Below are 18,172 nucleotides of genomic sequence, written 5' to 3' on the forward strand. Positions count from 1 at the left end.
TAGCTGCTTGCTGGTTGTGGACTACCTATGTATTTTGTTTTCAGCTGACTGTTGATCAACCACCTGTTTGATGAAAGCTTGAGGAGCAGCTCCCAGAGCCCAGGAAACCAAGGGAACTAAGAGACCTAGCAGTTATCACAGCAGTTAGTACAAGAAGGGCACAACAGGGTACAGAAAATTAGCTGAGGACAATGTGGGACTGCTTAGGACTGCACAGCGATGGTACTGATGTGCTATAGAGCATGGTCACCAGCAACTGTTCCTGGCACACCAGAAAGAACTCCAGGTCTTGGGCTGCACTCCTGAGTCTAGGATTCGCACTAGGGATGGCTGTGGCCTCACCCATGGGAAGTGCACTCTTATCAAGGTGCTGAGTTGCCAGGTTGTCGTGGTTTAGGCTGATCCGGCAACTAAACTCCACACAGCTGCTCTCTCACTCCTTCCCCAGTGAAGTGGAGAGGAGAAAAATATAATAAAAGGACTGAGGGTCGAGACAAGAACAGAGAGGGAGGACCCACCAACCATGGTCCCGGTCAAAACAGACTCAGACTCAGCTTGGGAATAATGCAAAACAATTTATTAACAGTTACTTAAAAGGATAAAGAGAAACAAAACCAGTTACTTGAGAGGATGAAAAGAAACAAAGCCAGATCTCAAAAACAACACCTCCCCCCCTTTCCTTTCTTCCGGCTCTACCTCCTCCCCTAGCAGCGCAGGGGCACAGGGAATGGGGGAGTGCAGGTCAGTTCATCCTATGTTGTTACTGCCGCTCCTCTTCTTAAAGGAGGAGTTGTCCTTACACCCTTTTCCCTTGCTCCAGTGGATCCCCTACTCACAAGGAAAATCCACAGACTTCTTCAGCGTGAGTCCTACCCGCAGGATGCAATCCTTCCCCATCGGATTGCTCCAGTGCAGGCTTTTACCACAGTCACAGATTCTTAGGGAGCTGTTGCCACTCGCTCTGGCATGGGTTGTCCCACGAACTCTAGATGCGTCTCTACCTTGTTGTGCATCCCATTCTCCACGACTGTCCTCAGGCTCAGGCATCTCTTCTCCAACGTGGCTTCTCCACAGGCCACGAGTGGGTCTCTACTCCACTGAGTCTGTCCTGGCCGCAGGGGGGCTGCCTGCTGTCTCGCCACCGGTTGCAGGGGAAACTCAGCTCCGGCACACCTTCTCCCGCTCCATCTTCACTGACCTGGTGTCAGTGTGGCCGTTTCTTTCAGATCTTAGTCCTCTCTGGGTGAACTTGGCCCAGCAGGCACCCTGGGAGCAGGGCGCTCCCCGAGTTCCCCAGTTGGCTCCGCTGCCACCATCCTCAGCAGGTGGTGCTGGCCTGGCACGGGCAGCCGCCTGGCTGGGAGCCGGGGAGGAGGAGCACCACCCTCCTCCCTTCTCCTTACTCCTGGGCAAAGCACCTCTTCCAGTTCCTTTGTCCCAACTTAAATAGGGCAATTCGCAGAGGTGCCGATTGGCTCATCCCTGAGGGGGATGGGAGATCGATCTGATGGCCAGAACCGGGTCTGACCCGGTTCCAAAACGAGGGAAGTCACAGGGAGCAAATCTCCTCTCCTGTCACCAGAACCTCTTTACATCAACCCATCACACAGGTGAAGGAGCTCTGGGAGAAGATGAGTAGACTGTGCAGCGTGAAATGGACAAACAGGAGATCAACAGGATCTTTGCAGAGGCAAGAACCCAAGCTCGATGATGTGATGTAGAGACAGCTAGAGATTATTTTCAAACAAGCTATGGATACAGACTCCTGAAATTGAGAAGTTGGAAATTTATGACTTCTGGCAATAGAAGGAAGATTCTTTGCCTGCAGAGAAGGATAGGCGTAGTGCCCTGGAAGGAGGTGGACAAGGTTGTTGGGAGAGACATCAGAGCCAGCTGAGGCTCAACCAAACATGTATGTGAAGAAGGAGGGTGATAGTTATTTGAGACCATATCCTGACAGAGACAGAGGCACCTATCTACCAACCTGATGTACTTGCTATAGTTGGAGGTTTACTTTTGTTGGGTACTTGAATCACAGATGTTCCAGATGAACATATCTGAGGCTTGTCCAGCCTTCAGATGTTACCCCTTGCCTGTTCATCAATGAGGCCACCATTATACTACTAGAGTGAGCCCAAGTATGTAAAAAATTATGGCAGAGCCCTGGGGCAAGGATGGAAGGGCACAAATGGTGTTCTCAATCCTGTCAGTGAGGTGGAAATGCTCAGGTGTCAGAGGGCACATCCCTCAAGTCAAAGTGTAGCTCCAGGCTGGTGTCAGAGGCAGAGCCATGGTACCCTCTTTGAGAAATAAGCACTGCTGAACACAGACAGGATCATGGGATGGAGTGTGGCAAGGAGATCTTTGCTGACAGCAATCTTTTCTGGAGGGCTTTGAAGTAGCTACTTAATGGGAGAGTTGCTGCAATTTGAAGAGAAGTGAAGGCATGGGGAACATTGAGAAAGTGTCTGGGGAACAACATGACTGGAGAAACCTTCAACTTTCCTTGTGCAGTCAGTATGACTGGGGTGTCCATTTAAAGTGTCTGTGCACAAATGTACAGAGAATGGGGAACAAGCAGTAGGAACTGCAAGTCTGTGTGTACTTGCCGAGCTCCCTGGGGTTACAAAGACATGGTGGGATAATTCACACAATGGAGTGCTACCATGGATAGATACAGGCTGGCAAAGAGGGGCAGTGTATGCAAAGGAGGGGCAGGAGTGCACCATGCTTTGCCTCGGAATGGAAACTGAGCCTGTCGAGCACTTAAAAGAGAGATCGGAAGGCAGAACAACGTTAGTAATGTTGTGGTAGGCATCTGCTGCAGGACCGTCTGTCCAAGAAGTAGATGAGGCCTTCAGCTGCTGATGGCCTTGCAGTTATTGCAGGCCATAGCAGTTGTGGGGGATGCAAGCAAGCCAGGACATTCCTGAAAGTCAGTTCCTTGGCTGCAGGTGATTGATGAACCAACGAGGGGACATGCTGTCCTGGCCTTGTTACGCATGAAAAAGGAAGAACTGATTCAAGTTGTGAAGGCTGATGACCACTTTGGCTGTGGTTGATCATTAGACTGTGGTCAAAATGGCCCAGGAAGGCTGTTTTATCTTCCTTGGTGAATGAGAACGGCCCATTCCAATTCACAGAAAGTCAAGCAAGTGTAGCAGAAAGCAAATATGAATAAGCAAGGACAAATCATGCCTGAGCAGCCTCTTAATTGTCTATGATCAGATGACTGGTTCAGTGCATGAGAGGAGAGCAGGGAGTGTTTATATTGATTTTAGCAAGACTTTTGCTATCATCTCCCATTGTATTTTCACAGTCAAATTGGTGAGATAGGAACTCAATAAGTGGACAATAAGGTGGGTAGAAATTTGCCTGGACTGCAGGGCCCAAAGCGTTTTGCTCAAAGGTGTTAACTCCAGTTGGTGACCAGTTACTAAGTGGTGTTGCTCAGTCATTGATACTGAGGCTGTTACTGTTGAATGCTGGTGTTAAATACCTGGGCAGTGAGACAGAGTGCACATTCAGCAAGACTGGAGATGATCCTTGAGTGGAGGGAGTGGCTGGTACACTGGAAGTCTGGGCTGCTGTTCAGAGGGATCACGACAGCAGAGGATTGTGCTGACAGAAACCTCATGAAATTCAACAAAGGCGAGAGCAAACTCCTTTATCTGGGACATAGTGACCCATGCAGCAGCACAGGTTGGGGACCAACAGGCTAGAAATCAGCTCTACAGAAAACTACCTGGGAGTCCTGACAGTTAACACGCCAGATGTTAGTCCAGCAGTGTGCCCTTGCAGCAAAGGCGGCCAAGGCCATATTGGGCTATGTTAGCAGGGGCTTGGCCAGCAGCTCAAGTGAACTGATCCTTCCCCTCTCATCTGAGACCACATCTGGAGTACCGTGTCCAGTTGTGAACCCCCTAGTACAGGAAAGAGATTGATATAGCAGAGTGAGTCTAGTGGAGGTTCGCCAGGATGGCCAGAGGCTACAGCGTATGATGTATGAGGAAAGGCTGAGGGAGCTGGGCTTGTTCGCACAGCAGAAGAGAAGGCTCAGGGGGGATCCCATGGCAGTCTGCAGCTCATTAATGGGAGGGTGCAGAGAAAACAGAGCCAGGCTTTTCTTGGAGGTTACACCGTGACAGCATGAGAAGCAAAGAATGAGAGGCAACAGAAACAAATTGGAACACGGAAAATTCTGATATGATACTGAGAAAAATATTTTCCCAGTGAGAGCAGTTAAGCACAGGAGGAGATTGTCCAGAGAGGCTGTGAAGTCTCCATTCTTGCAGATTGCACAAAACTTGACTGAACAAGACCCAGATCCAAGTGATCCTGCTTTGAGTAGGAGGTTAGACTAGATGACTTCTGGAAGTTCCTTCCAACGTAAATGAGGCTTCAGTTATATCAGTGTGTGAACTTTGGTTGTACTGGTTGCTCTTAAAAATAGCAACTGTAACTTTTTTTCAGGCGTGAGGTATATTTTTTATTTTCCATAATGGGTGTTTTTCCCTATCATCTTTTGGAATATGTATGCAGTCTGCAAGACTATGGTCAAATCAGCTGTACTGGTCTGTCTTGTTGCCTGATAGCTGTGAGCTTTCTGGCATACTTGCTCTGCTCAAGAATAGTAGCCGTGTTTGTGATATTCAAAGGCTGAAAGTCATGTGCCACGTGTGAAGCATAAGTAGGACCAGAGATGTAGCAATTCCAGTTATATTTCAGTAATACACACAAGATATTCTTAAAGTGCTACAGAGAAAGTTGTGGAGACTGGCCAGTTAAAAAGCCAAATTAAACAAGAGAACTTGGGATAACTTCATAGAGGTCCCTTGTGTTGGATGATTAGATTTTAGAGGCCAAAAGGCATTCAGTGATTACTGACTATGTCTTGTTCAGCATAGTCGCTTTACTTTCCACCTTAATTTTTTTTTTGAAGAGTAAGCTTCACCAAACTTGAAGCCAAGAATATTTGGAAGGGTGGGGTGTTTTTTTTTCATTTTATACATTGCACATTTTGTGGCAGTGTTTTTCTTGGGTTTAGTACATATTTTATTGTAGCACAGTCATTACTTCATTTTTCTAAACATATGTATTTGAAACCCACAAGGGCCTGTGAAATCTGATACTAAAATAAGACATCATATGTATCAAAACCATGGTTTCTTTAAGAAAGCCATTTTTTAACCTCTATTCCAGAGTTCCTTTCATGTGGCAGGAATTATTTTTTTTCTTTTCTTTATAATTTTGTCCTTCTTGATGATCATAGGTATTAGAGTAGAAAATTAAATATACAGTACTGATTTTTAATGAAAGCAGTGAAAACTATTAAAAGGAAATATTTTATTAAAAGAGAAAAGAAAAAAATGTATATTCTTGAATAGGAAGTAGCTGTCAGAGAGAACTGTATTATTTGACCACTATGAGAATTTGTTAGACAAAGAAATGAAATAGTTTCTTTCAAGTGATGTTGAATGAAGAGGATGTTCTCAGTCCAGAGGACACCTTGGCTGTCGGGACCATCTCTGACACACGCTGATTTCTTGTTCTTTTGGGATAATTTTCTTTCTGAAACATTTTTCTTTTAGGATGATTTCAAAAGGTACTCTTTTAGTCCTTGCCTGTATCTTTCAGAAACATATTCAAAATGTCTTTTTTTGGTTAGTGTTGCTTTTTTCTTATATTATTTGTACTACATCTAATGAAATGGGAAAGATTCAAAGTATAGAGATGCATTTACTATATATATCCTTTCTTTGAGATTTTTCTTCACAAAGAATTAAAATCCGAGGTTTTCCCAGGTGTTATGGAACATGGAAAAGTGTAAACATTCTCTATAAAATTTGTATTCTCATTTCCTTTCTGGTCAAGGAACGCTTGTTGCCATATGTGAATGTCATTTAAAGAGGTGTCATGATATTTCAAGCATACTTTTCAGACATTGGAGATACTTAGGGAGACCTACTCAGAGGCACGGCTGAAAAAGTACAAGGCTAATCAGCAAAATTAATGGGTAGGGATATTTAAATTTCAGGAAAGCATGTTTGTATTTTTCTGTCTGCAGTGTATAATGTGGCATTGATACGATATATTTGTGTGCTTCTTTCTTCTCAGATTTACCGGCTATACTGCTAACATCTTGTTTTCAGATACATTATAAACTTAGAGTAAATTTGTTTCTCCATAGGAATTTTTTCCTTCAAAAATATTTTTTTTAAGAAAAAATATTTTTGGGGAAAATCCATGGCAATGACTATAAAATTCTATTCAGAAACACAGGTTCTGGAACTTTTGTATATAAAGGCTTTATTGTGAGAGAAAATGGTTTAAAAAAGAAAAGAAAAAACCTCCAGGCTTAGGAGTACTGAGGTTTGCGAAGAACTTTTATTTGAGATTTGCAATGAAGTTTTGTTCTCAGGGCTTTTCACTTTGTTGTTTTAGACGAGTCGTAATAAAGCTCTGGTTTCACCACAGATGAACTCCTTTTTTTTTTTTTTTTTTTCTTCTTGGAACATTACTATTGCTATTGTCACCAGGTTTGACACCATCAGAATTTTTCCCAGGCTGCCAGCAGCAGGGAATACAATACAGTTCCCTCTAGATACCAAAAAGATTCATTATCAGTGTTGTAGGGTACCAGAACTTCGTGTAGCCTGGCCTCAGACCACAGAGTGCTCTAAAGGTAAGGGTGGAAATGCTGAACTTGATTGAAGTGTCTATGAAAGGCCATTGTACAGAGCAGAGGGCAGATCCGATGTGTTTTCAGTAGTCTTTACCTCTGAGGAAAAAAAGAAAGATCAGTTATACCATAGTGCTGCAGTACAGCTAAGAAATGAAAAAAAAACACAAAACAAAACAGCAGTCTATGCCGTCATTTGTAAAAGTAAGCCAAACTTTTAGCTCCTGAGAAAAAATTAGAATAAAAAACTATGGATTGTCATGCATGACAGCTTTGCTTTACTGACAAACCTAAGATTGTGTGATCGCTTAGTCACTTGTGACTGTCTGTGGGTGAATGCAACCAGTCTAGCAAACTCCTGAACAAAGAAACGAAACAACCTCTTCTTACCAGCATCCCTTGTCCTTTTGTCACATTCGCCCTCAGCTAGCAGTTTCTTTCACCTGTCCACCTTGGTTTTAACATGACAACATACAGGAAGAGGTTTATTACATTTGTGCTTTATAGTGCATGTTATTGTCACGTAATCAATCACTGCACACAATGGCTGTATGTACACGTACAAGAGGCCCAGAGGGAGATTGGTTCATACAGGAGGATCCTAGAAGTGATAGAAATAAATCTTAAGGGTAGTGGCATAATCTCTAATATTTGTTTATTATGTATATCCTTTCACAGACTTGAATAATCTTTGTGTGTCTCTCTGGGTGGCTGCTCCGCTACTCCTCTGAGGATAGGTAGACAGTGTTGTTTAATGCTTCAGAGATGGTCTCATAAGAGATATAGGACACCTGATAGTTCTGTGAAAGCAGCTTCAGTTCTAACTTCTTCCCTGATTCCACGTTTGGTGAATTCAAAATGTAAAACCAGACTAGGTGATTTGTAAATGAGATTTCCTGCTAAGGAATGCAAAAAATACCCGTTCATGATACGTGGCTTGAACTTAGTATCCATGTTGAATTTCTCTCCAGTATTGCTCCAGATTATTTCACATTTGAAGGACAATGAAAAGATTCAGTTTCTTGGTGATATATCAGACACTTCAGTCGACTGTGATTCCAACTGCTTGTAACTTCCTCACAAGCTGCAAAGGGCAAGGTTCAAGATCATCACTTTAGATATTTGGGATTTACTACTTTAACTTCAGTGAAAGCTGATGGGTAAGTTCTGCTAGCCTGTGAGACAGTCACACGGTATCTATGGCAGATGTGTTATATTTTAGCATGTCTGTACTGGTCCTTGTTTTTTCCATCATACTAATAGTATTCTTGTCTCCATCTTCATCTGGTTTAGAAAAACAAGAAATCTATATTCTTGTTTTGGGAAGGACATGGAGCTGCTGGAGCAGCTCCATGCAAAGCACCTTTTGGAAAGGACATGGAGCTGCTGGAGAGGGTCCAGAGGAGGGCCATGAAGATGATTCGAGGGCTGGAGCACATCTGCTGTGAAGACAGGTTGAGAGAGTTGGGGTGGTTCAGCCTGGAGAAGAGAAGGCTCCGGGGTGATCTTATTGCAGCCTTCCAGTACTTAAAGGGGGCCTACAGGAAAGCTGGAGAGAGACTTTTTACAAGGGCGTGTAGCGATAGGACAAGGGGCAATGGATTTAAACTGAAAGAGGGTAGATTTAGATTAGATATAAGGAAGAAATTTTTTACATTGAGGGTGGCGAGGCAGTGGAACAGGTTGCCCAGAGAAGTTGTGGATGCCCCATCCCTGGAAGTGTTCAAGGCCAGGTTGGATGAGGCTTTGGGTAACCTGGTGTAGTGGAGGGTTTCCCTGCCTGTGGCGGGGGGGTTGGAACTAGATGGTCTTTGAGGTCCCTTCCAACCCTAACCATTCTATGATTCTATGATTCTACACGAGGGTTGAGTATGAAGCTATGTCAGTAATATATATAATTTTTTTTTCCCTATCATCTTTTGAAATTTGTATGCAGTCTGTGAGACCGCAGTCAAATCAGCTGTACTGGTCTGTCTTGTTGCCTGATAGCTGTGAGCTTTCTGGCATACTTGCTCTGCTCAAGAATAGTAGCCGTGTTTGTGATATTCAAAGGCTGAAAGTCACGTGCCATGTGTGAAGCGTAAGTAGGATGAGAGATTTAAACATTTTCTTTAAGGTGCTGCCCAGATGAGAGCAAAACTGATGATAATTTAGGTAACGTGGATAAAATCGATTAAAATTAAACTTAAAAAAATATTTCTTTTAAGAAATATCTTTTAATCCTTTAAAGTATATTTAAAGATCCCATTGGGAGAGCTTATACTAGGAATAAACCTTAAGTATAGTTTATTCAATCTATGTAAATAATATTCTACATCTCCCCACTTCAATTCCTATAAAACTTCAGCAAGTAACTGTTTAAGGCTTAAGACTTTATTTATTATTTAAGTGGTTAAGACTTCAGAACATAAATAGTTTTGACAGTCACACCAACTGTAGGTATCAAGAATGTTTTCTGTAATTCTCATTAGTAGGCCCTGTAAGAAGCCGTTTGGAAGTTCAGAAAGTAAAATGCTTTTTTCTTGTTCCAATTTATGAATAAAAACTTTGTATGAGAGGCTGAGATCTACAGCTCTACAGTTTCACTAGTCTTTACATAAAAATAGTAGATGGTTCCCTAGCTACCTACTACCTACATACTAGCAGATATATTTTTATTGTTTAATAAATTATGCTGGATATGTAATATTTTGAAAAGTCTTCCTTTTTTTCTTTTATATTCAACGCATCTAGTATATTTTCATTCAGCATTTAAAAGCCAATCTTCTGATCGAATTCCAGTTTCTTGCCAAAAATGACTTAACACGAATAAATACACTTGTAATGATTTAGTTAATAAGATGTCATTGCTGTTGAAACAGGTTGCCCAGAGAAGTTGTAGATGTCCCATCCCTGGAAGTGTTCAGGGCCAGGCTGGATGAGGTTTTGGGCAACCTGGTGTAGTGGAGGGTTTCCCTGCCCATGGCAGAGGGGTTGGAACTAGATGATCCTTGAGGTCCCTTCCAACCCTAACCATTCTATGATTCTATGATTAATTTTTGTAAGTTAAGTTAGATAACTGATGAATGCATTTATAGTCTTCTGTTGAGAAAAAAATATTACATTAAAGCTGTATTTATTTGCTGATTAGGATATTTTAATTATTTCAAGCAATAAACAAATTAGCCTTGCAATAGGAAAATAAATGGAAAAAAATCAAAAGCAAGATTTGAATTGATTGTTGAAATCAAGTTTTCTGTTCAATAATTTCAATTGGTTTAGTTTAGATTAACATGTTTAGTCCATGATTTTGCTATTGAAAGAAGGATGTTTCTGAATGAAAGTTTACCTGGAACACATAATCTGTGTTTAATGTTGGATGAGAAAGCGAATATACTGCTTGCGGTCTTCTCGTGTAGACATCTACAAAATAACCAGGGAAGACAGTGGAGACTTCATCATCATGTCATTTGATTTGTTTAGACTAACTTGAAGATTTTATTGCTGAAAAGTTTGTAGATAATTGGCAGAAAATCTTGCACTCATCAGCATTGTTTTCAGCCATTTACTCTGTGTTCTCTGCTTCCCTCTGTGCCAAGGGAAGGAGCCTGTACCGTTTGAATACAGTAAAATGTCTGGGGTTTTTTTCAGACTTCTGTTCACTGAACTTCTCCTGGTTCTTCCTCCTGAGTTCAGACTGGAAGAGCTTGCCTCAGCCCCAGCGCTAACAGCTGCTGCAGCACTGCCAGCTCGGCCAAGGCATGGCTGTGGGGGGAGAGCGGCTCTAGAGTGGTCAGCAGCGTTTTACCTGTCTTCTTGATCTATAGGACAGCTGTCTTCATGTCTTGATCTTGTTGCATAGGTTCCTGGTGTTTTTGTGTGTCACTCTCAAGGTAGGTCATGTCTATGATCTTGTAAGGCAAGTGCGGACATCTTTCTGGCACGTGATAACAAGACCATGGGCACACGACTCCTTGAAGATTGTGGGAAAGCTGCTTCTTTGGTTTCATCGTGCTGGTCATCCAGTATTGCATGCATTGCTCTGTCAAACACTTAAGCAAGCAGTGCGTATCTAGACATCTGGTCAATTCTCTAGCATTTCTGGCTGCTGTATATGTTGGAAAAGTATACTTAAGGTATATGGTTAACCTCAGGCTTAAACAAAATTTTGGCTTATTAAAGAGATAAAGAGTCCTACAAACATTGGGCCAGGTTCCAGTATATGTATCAGCCACGACTGGTGTGTATTTGATCTTCTGATGAAAGTCTTTTTACAGACTTCCCTGCTCTGTTCTGGTGTTGACTAAAACAACAACAGCTTCATTCACACTTTTAGACTATCTGTGAAATTTTTCTTCCTGCAATGACCGTGAAGAATGTTTGTCTCCATTTACTTCCAACAGCCTTTTACATTTTTGTGAAAAATTACAATTACACCTTCTTTCACACTTCTGTTTTCTGGACCACACAAATGTGTTTTCTACAGCCTTCCGTCATAAATCTTATTTTCTTTGCCTATTATCATTCATGTTCTTTAGATTTTTTGCCTATACTTCTCTTTAAATGGGCTCAGAATTTGATATGTATCCATCAGCACTGGAGGTAAGAGAATATTTACCTTGTGTCTCTCAACAGTCAATCTGACTGACACATATGGTTGCTGGTGCCATTACCTTCTGATCCATTTTACTGTGCTGGTGTCAGTCCCTTGGACTTGCTGTGAAAATATGCATTTTCTGGATTTGATTCCACATTCCATTGTATAGCACTTAGCATTTCTTTTGATTGAATTTCATGTTGTTGATTTTAAATGCTGTCTCCTGTTCATCATGTTATTTCTGACTTAAGGTCCTTTCTTCAGGGGGCTAGTGAACTCTCCCGAACTGGTGTAACTTACATGCATTATAAGCATATTTTATTCTGTGTGACTTCATATCAGGTCTGGAAGTTAGTTCTGAAGCCTTTTTGTTTTACCTTGTTTCCAGCAGCGAGGAAAAATTGTTAGTCCCTTGTGACTATTTATGGATCTGCATAAAATGCGCAGATGATTTCAAGCAAATAAATACTGATCACATTTACGATAGCTAAGTGCTCCTCTTACAGCAGTTGTTGTTTGATTTGGGAATGCATCAGGAGCCCTTGTGAACTCTAGGAGGGGACTACGGTGTGTGCAGGGGGGCTGTGGCTGAAATGCCACCTGCTGCAGGACCCGAGGTGCCTTGTCTCCGTAATGTCAGAAGACTTTCGGTGTCTGCTACACTATATTGTCTGGACAGGATGGCTTTAGTCAATTTATTTTCCATATTTAAAACATATTTTTTTCCAAGGTCATAATTTTTTTCTCTTGGCAAACAGTCTAGCACAGACCATTAGAATTAAAAGTATTACCATAGAAGTTTTCAGAGTCTTTCTGACAAAAATGTGTTCGAAAAGTTTAAAATATAAAAATAAATAGTGTTTTTACTCGTGCTTTTACAGATTTTATAGAGTTTTGGAGAGGGTGGCAGATGAGAGAGTAGCTGAAATCTGTAGTGCCACTGCATGTTTTTGCAGAGTTTTGTGTGTCAAGACTGTGTAGTCTGGCATTTCAGTTCAGGTGACACGGGGTGCATCACCAGTAGAGGGAGCTCAGAATCACAAAATATTGGAGATACTTTTGACTGGGGGAGTTGGGGTGAGAAGCTTGCTTTGATAATGTACAGGAGCTTTGTGATTGTATTTAGTGGGCTGTGTTGTTTACTACCAACTTATAGTGATTCTGAGGAAGGGCATTTATGAAATGTTGAAATGCTTGGTGTTTTTAAATTATCAAATTGTATTAGTAACTTTTATATTGGAAGGCTAATCGGTAATTTTTTCTCTTTCCTATGTTGCCGGTTGTTGCGACTTCATACCACCTTTACAGAAAGTAAGTAACTTTGTTATTTTAAATCTTTTTGAAAGGGTGTGAGTGTGGGTGTACTGCTTGTATGTGTGTATATATGTATGGAAAATAAACATACAAGCAGAAAATGATCAGTCTTAAAGACATAGTGCGACAGAGGGTGACTCCAACATATGAATGACTTTCAGAATACCACAGTGGTTTAAAGCAGTCTCATCCAAAGGGTGACAAATAGTATGAAAGTTCTGCATCTAAAGGCTGCAAATGGTAAATATATTCCTATCCTCTAGACTATGGCAACAAAACTTGAAGCATATTGATTTAAAATATGGTATGGCTCTAAAAATTCGCAGATCTCAAGTTACAAAGTCGAGTATTATTGTATCCAATTTGGTTTAAGTGAGTCAAAGTTGAACTGATTTGGAGCGTTTCAAGAACTTAGGTCAAGCTGTGCCTTTTTGACATTCAAAGATACTCTGCCTTATATTTGACAGTCCTTGGCTGCTGTATTAATACATGCCAGCAGCTCTGCACAGAACGAATATGTCCTCAGGCTGTAGGAGAATTTAGAAAGCATGTGATAAGTAGTACAGATCCCTCAGAAACTGCGCTATGATTCAGACATCAGTCTGCATCATGGGATCTTTGATTGCTGGCTTTTCTAACCGCAGTCCCATGTGTTGTGATAGCATGAATTGCAAGTGTTTCCAGCATCCCTTGTGGGTAGCGTTTGGGCTTTTTAATGTAGTGTTTCAAGGATGCCTGTGCTGACAGCAGAATAGGCAAGTCATTGGTTAACAGGGAGGGCATTATGGAATTTCAGTTTGAGCTGCTAGCTCCAAATAAATCCCACCCCATGGTGTCCAGATGATTAATTCATTTGCAACTTAAGTATGTGTGGTTTGTTTTGTGCTCATTATAGACATACCCAAGTTCAGTTTTCAAGAAGGGTAGATATGGCCCTTTGGTTGCATGCCAAATTATTTAGGAATTGCAGATATCTGTATGAAACAAGCATAACAGTAGTTGAAGTACGTCTTGGCTCAGTAACTGATACAGATTTCTTTGTAAGTCAGAGAGTAGTTTCTATTGTCCACTTGCCAGTTGGCTAGACTTTGAAGATTAAGATATCTGCTGTGAGCACAGTAGTGGTCATGAGGTATTGCCAAATCCTCTATTTTGGGTTCATTCATCTTGTGTCATTTTAATTGGTTAATGATATCTAAAAATAAGTATGAAGTCCAGAATATCTACATCGGAATGGGAGAAGGATACAAATCACGCATACATGCACACACAGTTTTGTCTCTTGTTGATGTATTGAGTTTGTCTTCCACTGCAGAGTCAGCAAGTTCTTTCTATCTTGCAGAGAAAGTCTTAATCTGTGATAATGTTTCACTAAAAAGGTCCAAGACTGTGAGTGTCGAAATCGCTTCACGTTATGTTTGTTAACATATGGAAGAAATTATGCAACTAGAACCACTTTATTAAGTGCTTTGTGTCTTTGCTTGTCAAACATTAATACAATAAGGAAAATGTGTAAAGAGAAGTATCCTACTTATTCCAAAACTGTTTTAAGTAATCATTAAACACAATGAAATATCTTAATGATTTCTGTGCTACTGCTAGCGGTATTTCTACCGTATTTAGTTTTGTATTCTGTTATAGTATTATATCAAAACCAGATGTCGAATTAGTTTTGTTTGCAGGGGAAAAAAAGAAACAACAAAAACCTGTCAGAATTTTCATATCACATCGTTATATTTAGAATACTCGTAAAATAGATATCTGTTAAATATCTGATGTGTTTATCAAAAAGCAACATTTTTACCTGTACTTTTTGGTTTTAGTTGTCGTAATGTGATACATTAGGTGACCATTAGTAAATAAATTGTATTGGTCAGGACCTTCTGTCCTGAGGACACTTTATAGTTTCATTTTTACCAGAAGAGCAATTACCACACTATCCATCTTGCCATTAAATCAATACATGTACAGTAAGGATGAATTTTGTTGTAACAGAGCCATGGAAGTCATCAGAAAGCATCATTATATGAAAGGTGGCAATTTCAGTCCAGTTTTATTTATAAAAAAAGATCAGTCATGCAATTTTCAACAAAGATTGGGTGTTGTGTTACAATATTGCGTAATAAAGAACAGTAGTTTCTGATGGAGCTTTGAAGCCCTGTTCCTGGTTTATAGTTGAGTATATAATTAATCCTGAAATACTTAGCAACACACTTAATTCAATGCACAGGCATTGTTCCACTTAACCAAGTGGAATATATTTACGTGGCTAAAGATAAGCGTGCGTGCAGGCTGGGGACTCCAGGGAAGAAGCACAGTTTCGGATTCAGTCCCCGAGTACACCGTGTACATTAGTCAGTAAATGGCGACAAAGATGTGATAGCGCATCTATAAATCTTGTACGTTATTTTTTAAATTTAAATGAAATAAACCAATCTACGACTACCTTTCCCCCACCATTTCTTAGATCAACTCTTCAGAGTAGCATAATCGTAGCTAGTGTAGAAACATTTGCTTTCTTTTTCTGATGTAAACGTGCATGTATTAGAAAGACATCTCTGTACAAGTGCTTTTTTTTCCTTAATGTGTTGTGTTTCTTTTTAAATAGTCCCTTAACATGCATTCCACAGTGGTATTACAATTACTACCTTGAGTAGGTCAATCTCTTAATCTTTAAACCAACTCTAATTAGAAAAGATAGTGCTCAATAGAAGGTACAAATGTGCTTGTATTTATGTATAGGAGTGCATGCTGACCATGTTAAGCCAGAAAAAGGCTTAACTATATATCACTTTTAATTTTAAATGTGTTCTTCCTGGGCTCTTTATTATTCTTTTGTTGCCTTTCATCCTATGAGATGCAGCTGCCCTTGAACTTGGTACTGTTTTGATCATTCATGTGCAGCAGCCACATTGTCTGTAACATTTTAAAAATGAGGCTTCATGGTGTTATTTACGAAGTAATTTCACATAAATATTTGGACTTTGGTTCTCTTAGAATGTAGAGCTGGTTGCTGTATGAAGAAAAGCATAATTATAATTCACAGACTTTTTGCCTCAAGCCTAGAGGACAGATGCATATGATTAAGTTTGAAACTGGCCTGTTATTGTAATGTAGATGTTTTCAGGCTTGAGAGAATTAAAAAAAAAAAAAAAAGCAAAAAAAAGCCAGGCAAGCATGAGTTTAAAAAAAATAGACTGAGGGAATAGTTTTACAAGAGGCACTCAATCTTGGACTGCACGATTTTATTTTTCAGTGGAACCTCTCCATTAGCTTGCCTGAATGCAATGCTTCATACTAACACTCGTGTAGGTGATGGAACATTCTTCAAAATCCCTGGGAAGTCAGGACTCTACGCTCTCAAAGTAAGTTTAAATTTTGTGTATGAAAAGTACATAGTGCTATTAATCCATTTTATGAATGTCTCCATAGATATAAAGGTAAACAGATTAGAATCTTTGGAGAGGAAATGACCTGATAGTCCTTCTAACTGCTTTCAGATGTCTTTTAAAAGGATTTATAAGGAAAGTAAACATTGAATGTTTTATCCTAGAAAGCATATACATGTTCTTGAATTTGGCATACGGTGTGAAAAACATGTAGCTTAGCTAAAATACTGCTTTTTCAGAGTTGTTCACAGAAAGACCTTTGTTTTATGAGCAGTAAGTTCAAGAGGATCGCTGGCTTTCTCATTAAGTAATTGTATTAATGTTTGATTTTTGAATAGTGCAAATTATTTGCAAGTCTAATATAAATCAGCTTTTATGTTACAGGTTACATTATTGCTTTTGAGAAGGAATGTAATTATATTGATAGAATTTTGCCTTTATGCTATTTCTATTCCTTTTCCTCTTTATTTTTCTTTTTTGGTATGTATATGATGAATTCTGTGGGTGGAAATTTTTTCTTGCTATACATGATCAAACTTAGAGAGGCTTCACAATAGGAGTGGAGGAATGTGAGGCAGAGGTGAGAAACAAGAAAGGGTTTCTCACATAATATATATGTTTGGCAGTCTAAATGTAGTCAATTAAAATTCTGGGCTGGGGTGAAGGATCTTTTGTAATTTATGACAGACTTGTTTGATGTAAGGGTTTAAAAAATATAAAACTAGATAGATTTGCCTACTCCCGATAACTAAAAATTCTGTATCCAAGACTGAATTAATATTTTTCAGAAGCTCCATTTCCTAATTTACTAAAACAAATGCTGTTGTTTTTCTTTAAATCGGGAGATATTCTTGGCATAATTCCAGGTATTCACAATCACTCTCATGCTTGTGAGCTCCAGGTTGCTTCAGCTATTTGAATTCAGGAAACAGGCAAAGGCAGAAGAGGAACATTAAAGGATCTGTGTTTTGCTGCAGTGTTGTGGACACTGAACTGGAAAACTAGGATTTTTAACAGCCAAAGAAGTCTGTTTCAGTTAAAAAAAAAAAAAAGTGGAAGATCTTGCATTTTATTTGATTTTTTTTTTTAAAAAAAGAGTATGTTATGACTTCAAAAAATAGCTTGTTTTGTTTTGTTTTGCAAGTTGTTTCATGAAGGTCTGTTTTTATGTCTTTCTCTGAAGTAACTCATAAGCATATTTTATTTTTTTCTGATTTTTGTGATGTGAGCATGAGAGTACATGACAGTAATCTATTTTTGGAGATGCTGCAGAATCATGATCGCGTTTTTCGTGTTAATTTTAGATTTTTTTCTTTTTTAACTGTAGAAAGAAGAATCAACATGCCCTTCTGATGGAACATTGGATTTAGGATGTGAATCTGAGTTAGATGGCACTGAAATGGCTGAGACAAACAATAATAATGGAGAAGAAAATGGTGGTAGGTGTTTTACTTTCAATATTAGAGGGCATATTTTGGGAAAAGAAAAAGTGTTGCTTACTTAAGATTTCCATGGTGTGATTTCTAAACAGTATAAGTAATGTTTTGTACTCAGTGGAACTATTTTTGAGTGACTCCCTCTCTTTTTTGGCCTTATAAATAAATTAGGAACACCAAGTATCTTTATTTGACTTAGATTTGTAAAAAACAATGAGTAGTGCTTTTAGATGTGTTTTGGGTAGGTAGTTTTTTGGCTTACAATTTTTTGTTCTAGGCCCCACAGCTAAAAAGTAATTTTCCTTACCGGGCTTCAGACTTGCAGTTCTTGGATAGACATCTCACTGATTTCAGTGTGGGCATGTGGGATTGATCCCTCAGTAGAGTTCTGGGCACAGGACAAAGGTCTGTATATTTTTTGTTTCAGGCGGAGATTCTCCTGGGTGCCATGTTTGCATAAAGACATATTGAAGTATCAAATCCTGTGCATTTTTTTTTTTTCTCCGAGATAATGACAAACTGAAACTTTGCAAGAACTTGAAAATTGCAACCTTAGAAATATTTTTTCTTTTTTCAAGAGGTAATAATTACTCATAAGGAAAACACAGTTCTTCAGTCACCTAACATTACTTGCGAGTAATAGAAATGAATATTCTTCTTATTAAAATTACACATATGTAATGGTTATAAAGTGAATGCTTTATACAAAAATCAAGCTTCCCAGGGCCTCTGAAATAAACCTTTCCTTGATCAGTTCGTCTCTTTGCTGCTCCCT

The 18,172-nt window shown here is 39.7% G+C and overlaps 1 protein-coding gene across 2 annotated transcripts in view; it reads left to right on the forward strand.

The window, feature by feature from the left end:
• ASXL3 (ASXL transcriptional regulator 3) overlaps positions 1–18,172 on the forward strand; it is a 134,750-nt gene that overhangs the window by 44,671 nt on the left and 71,907 nt on the right. Inside the window, exons 5-6 of one of the 2 annotated variants that reach the window (XM_086609255.1) lie at positions 15,829–15,937; positions 17,289–17,400. In XM_086609255.1, coding sequence (XP_086465381.1) covers positions 15,829–15,937; positions 17,289–17,400 — 221 coding nt within the window. Of the gene's footprint in view, positions 1–15,828; positions 15,938–17,288; positions 17,401–18,172 lie in introns of those variants that run through there. The other variant, XM_086609256.1, reaches the window with a different exon arrangement.

The sequence above is a fragment of the Tauraco erythrolophus genome, chromosome 3 (genome assembly GCF_009769465.1).
Source record: "Tauraco erythrolophus isolate bTauEry1 chromosome 3, bTauEry1.pri, whole genome shotgun sequence".
NCBI classification, from domain to species: Eukaryota; Metazoa; Chordata; class Aves; order Musophagiformes; family Musophagidae; genus Tauraco; species Tauraco erythrolophus.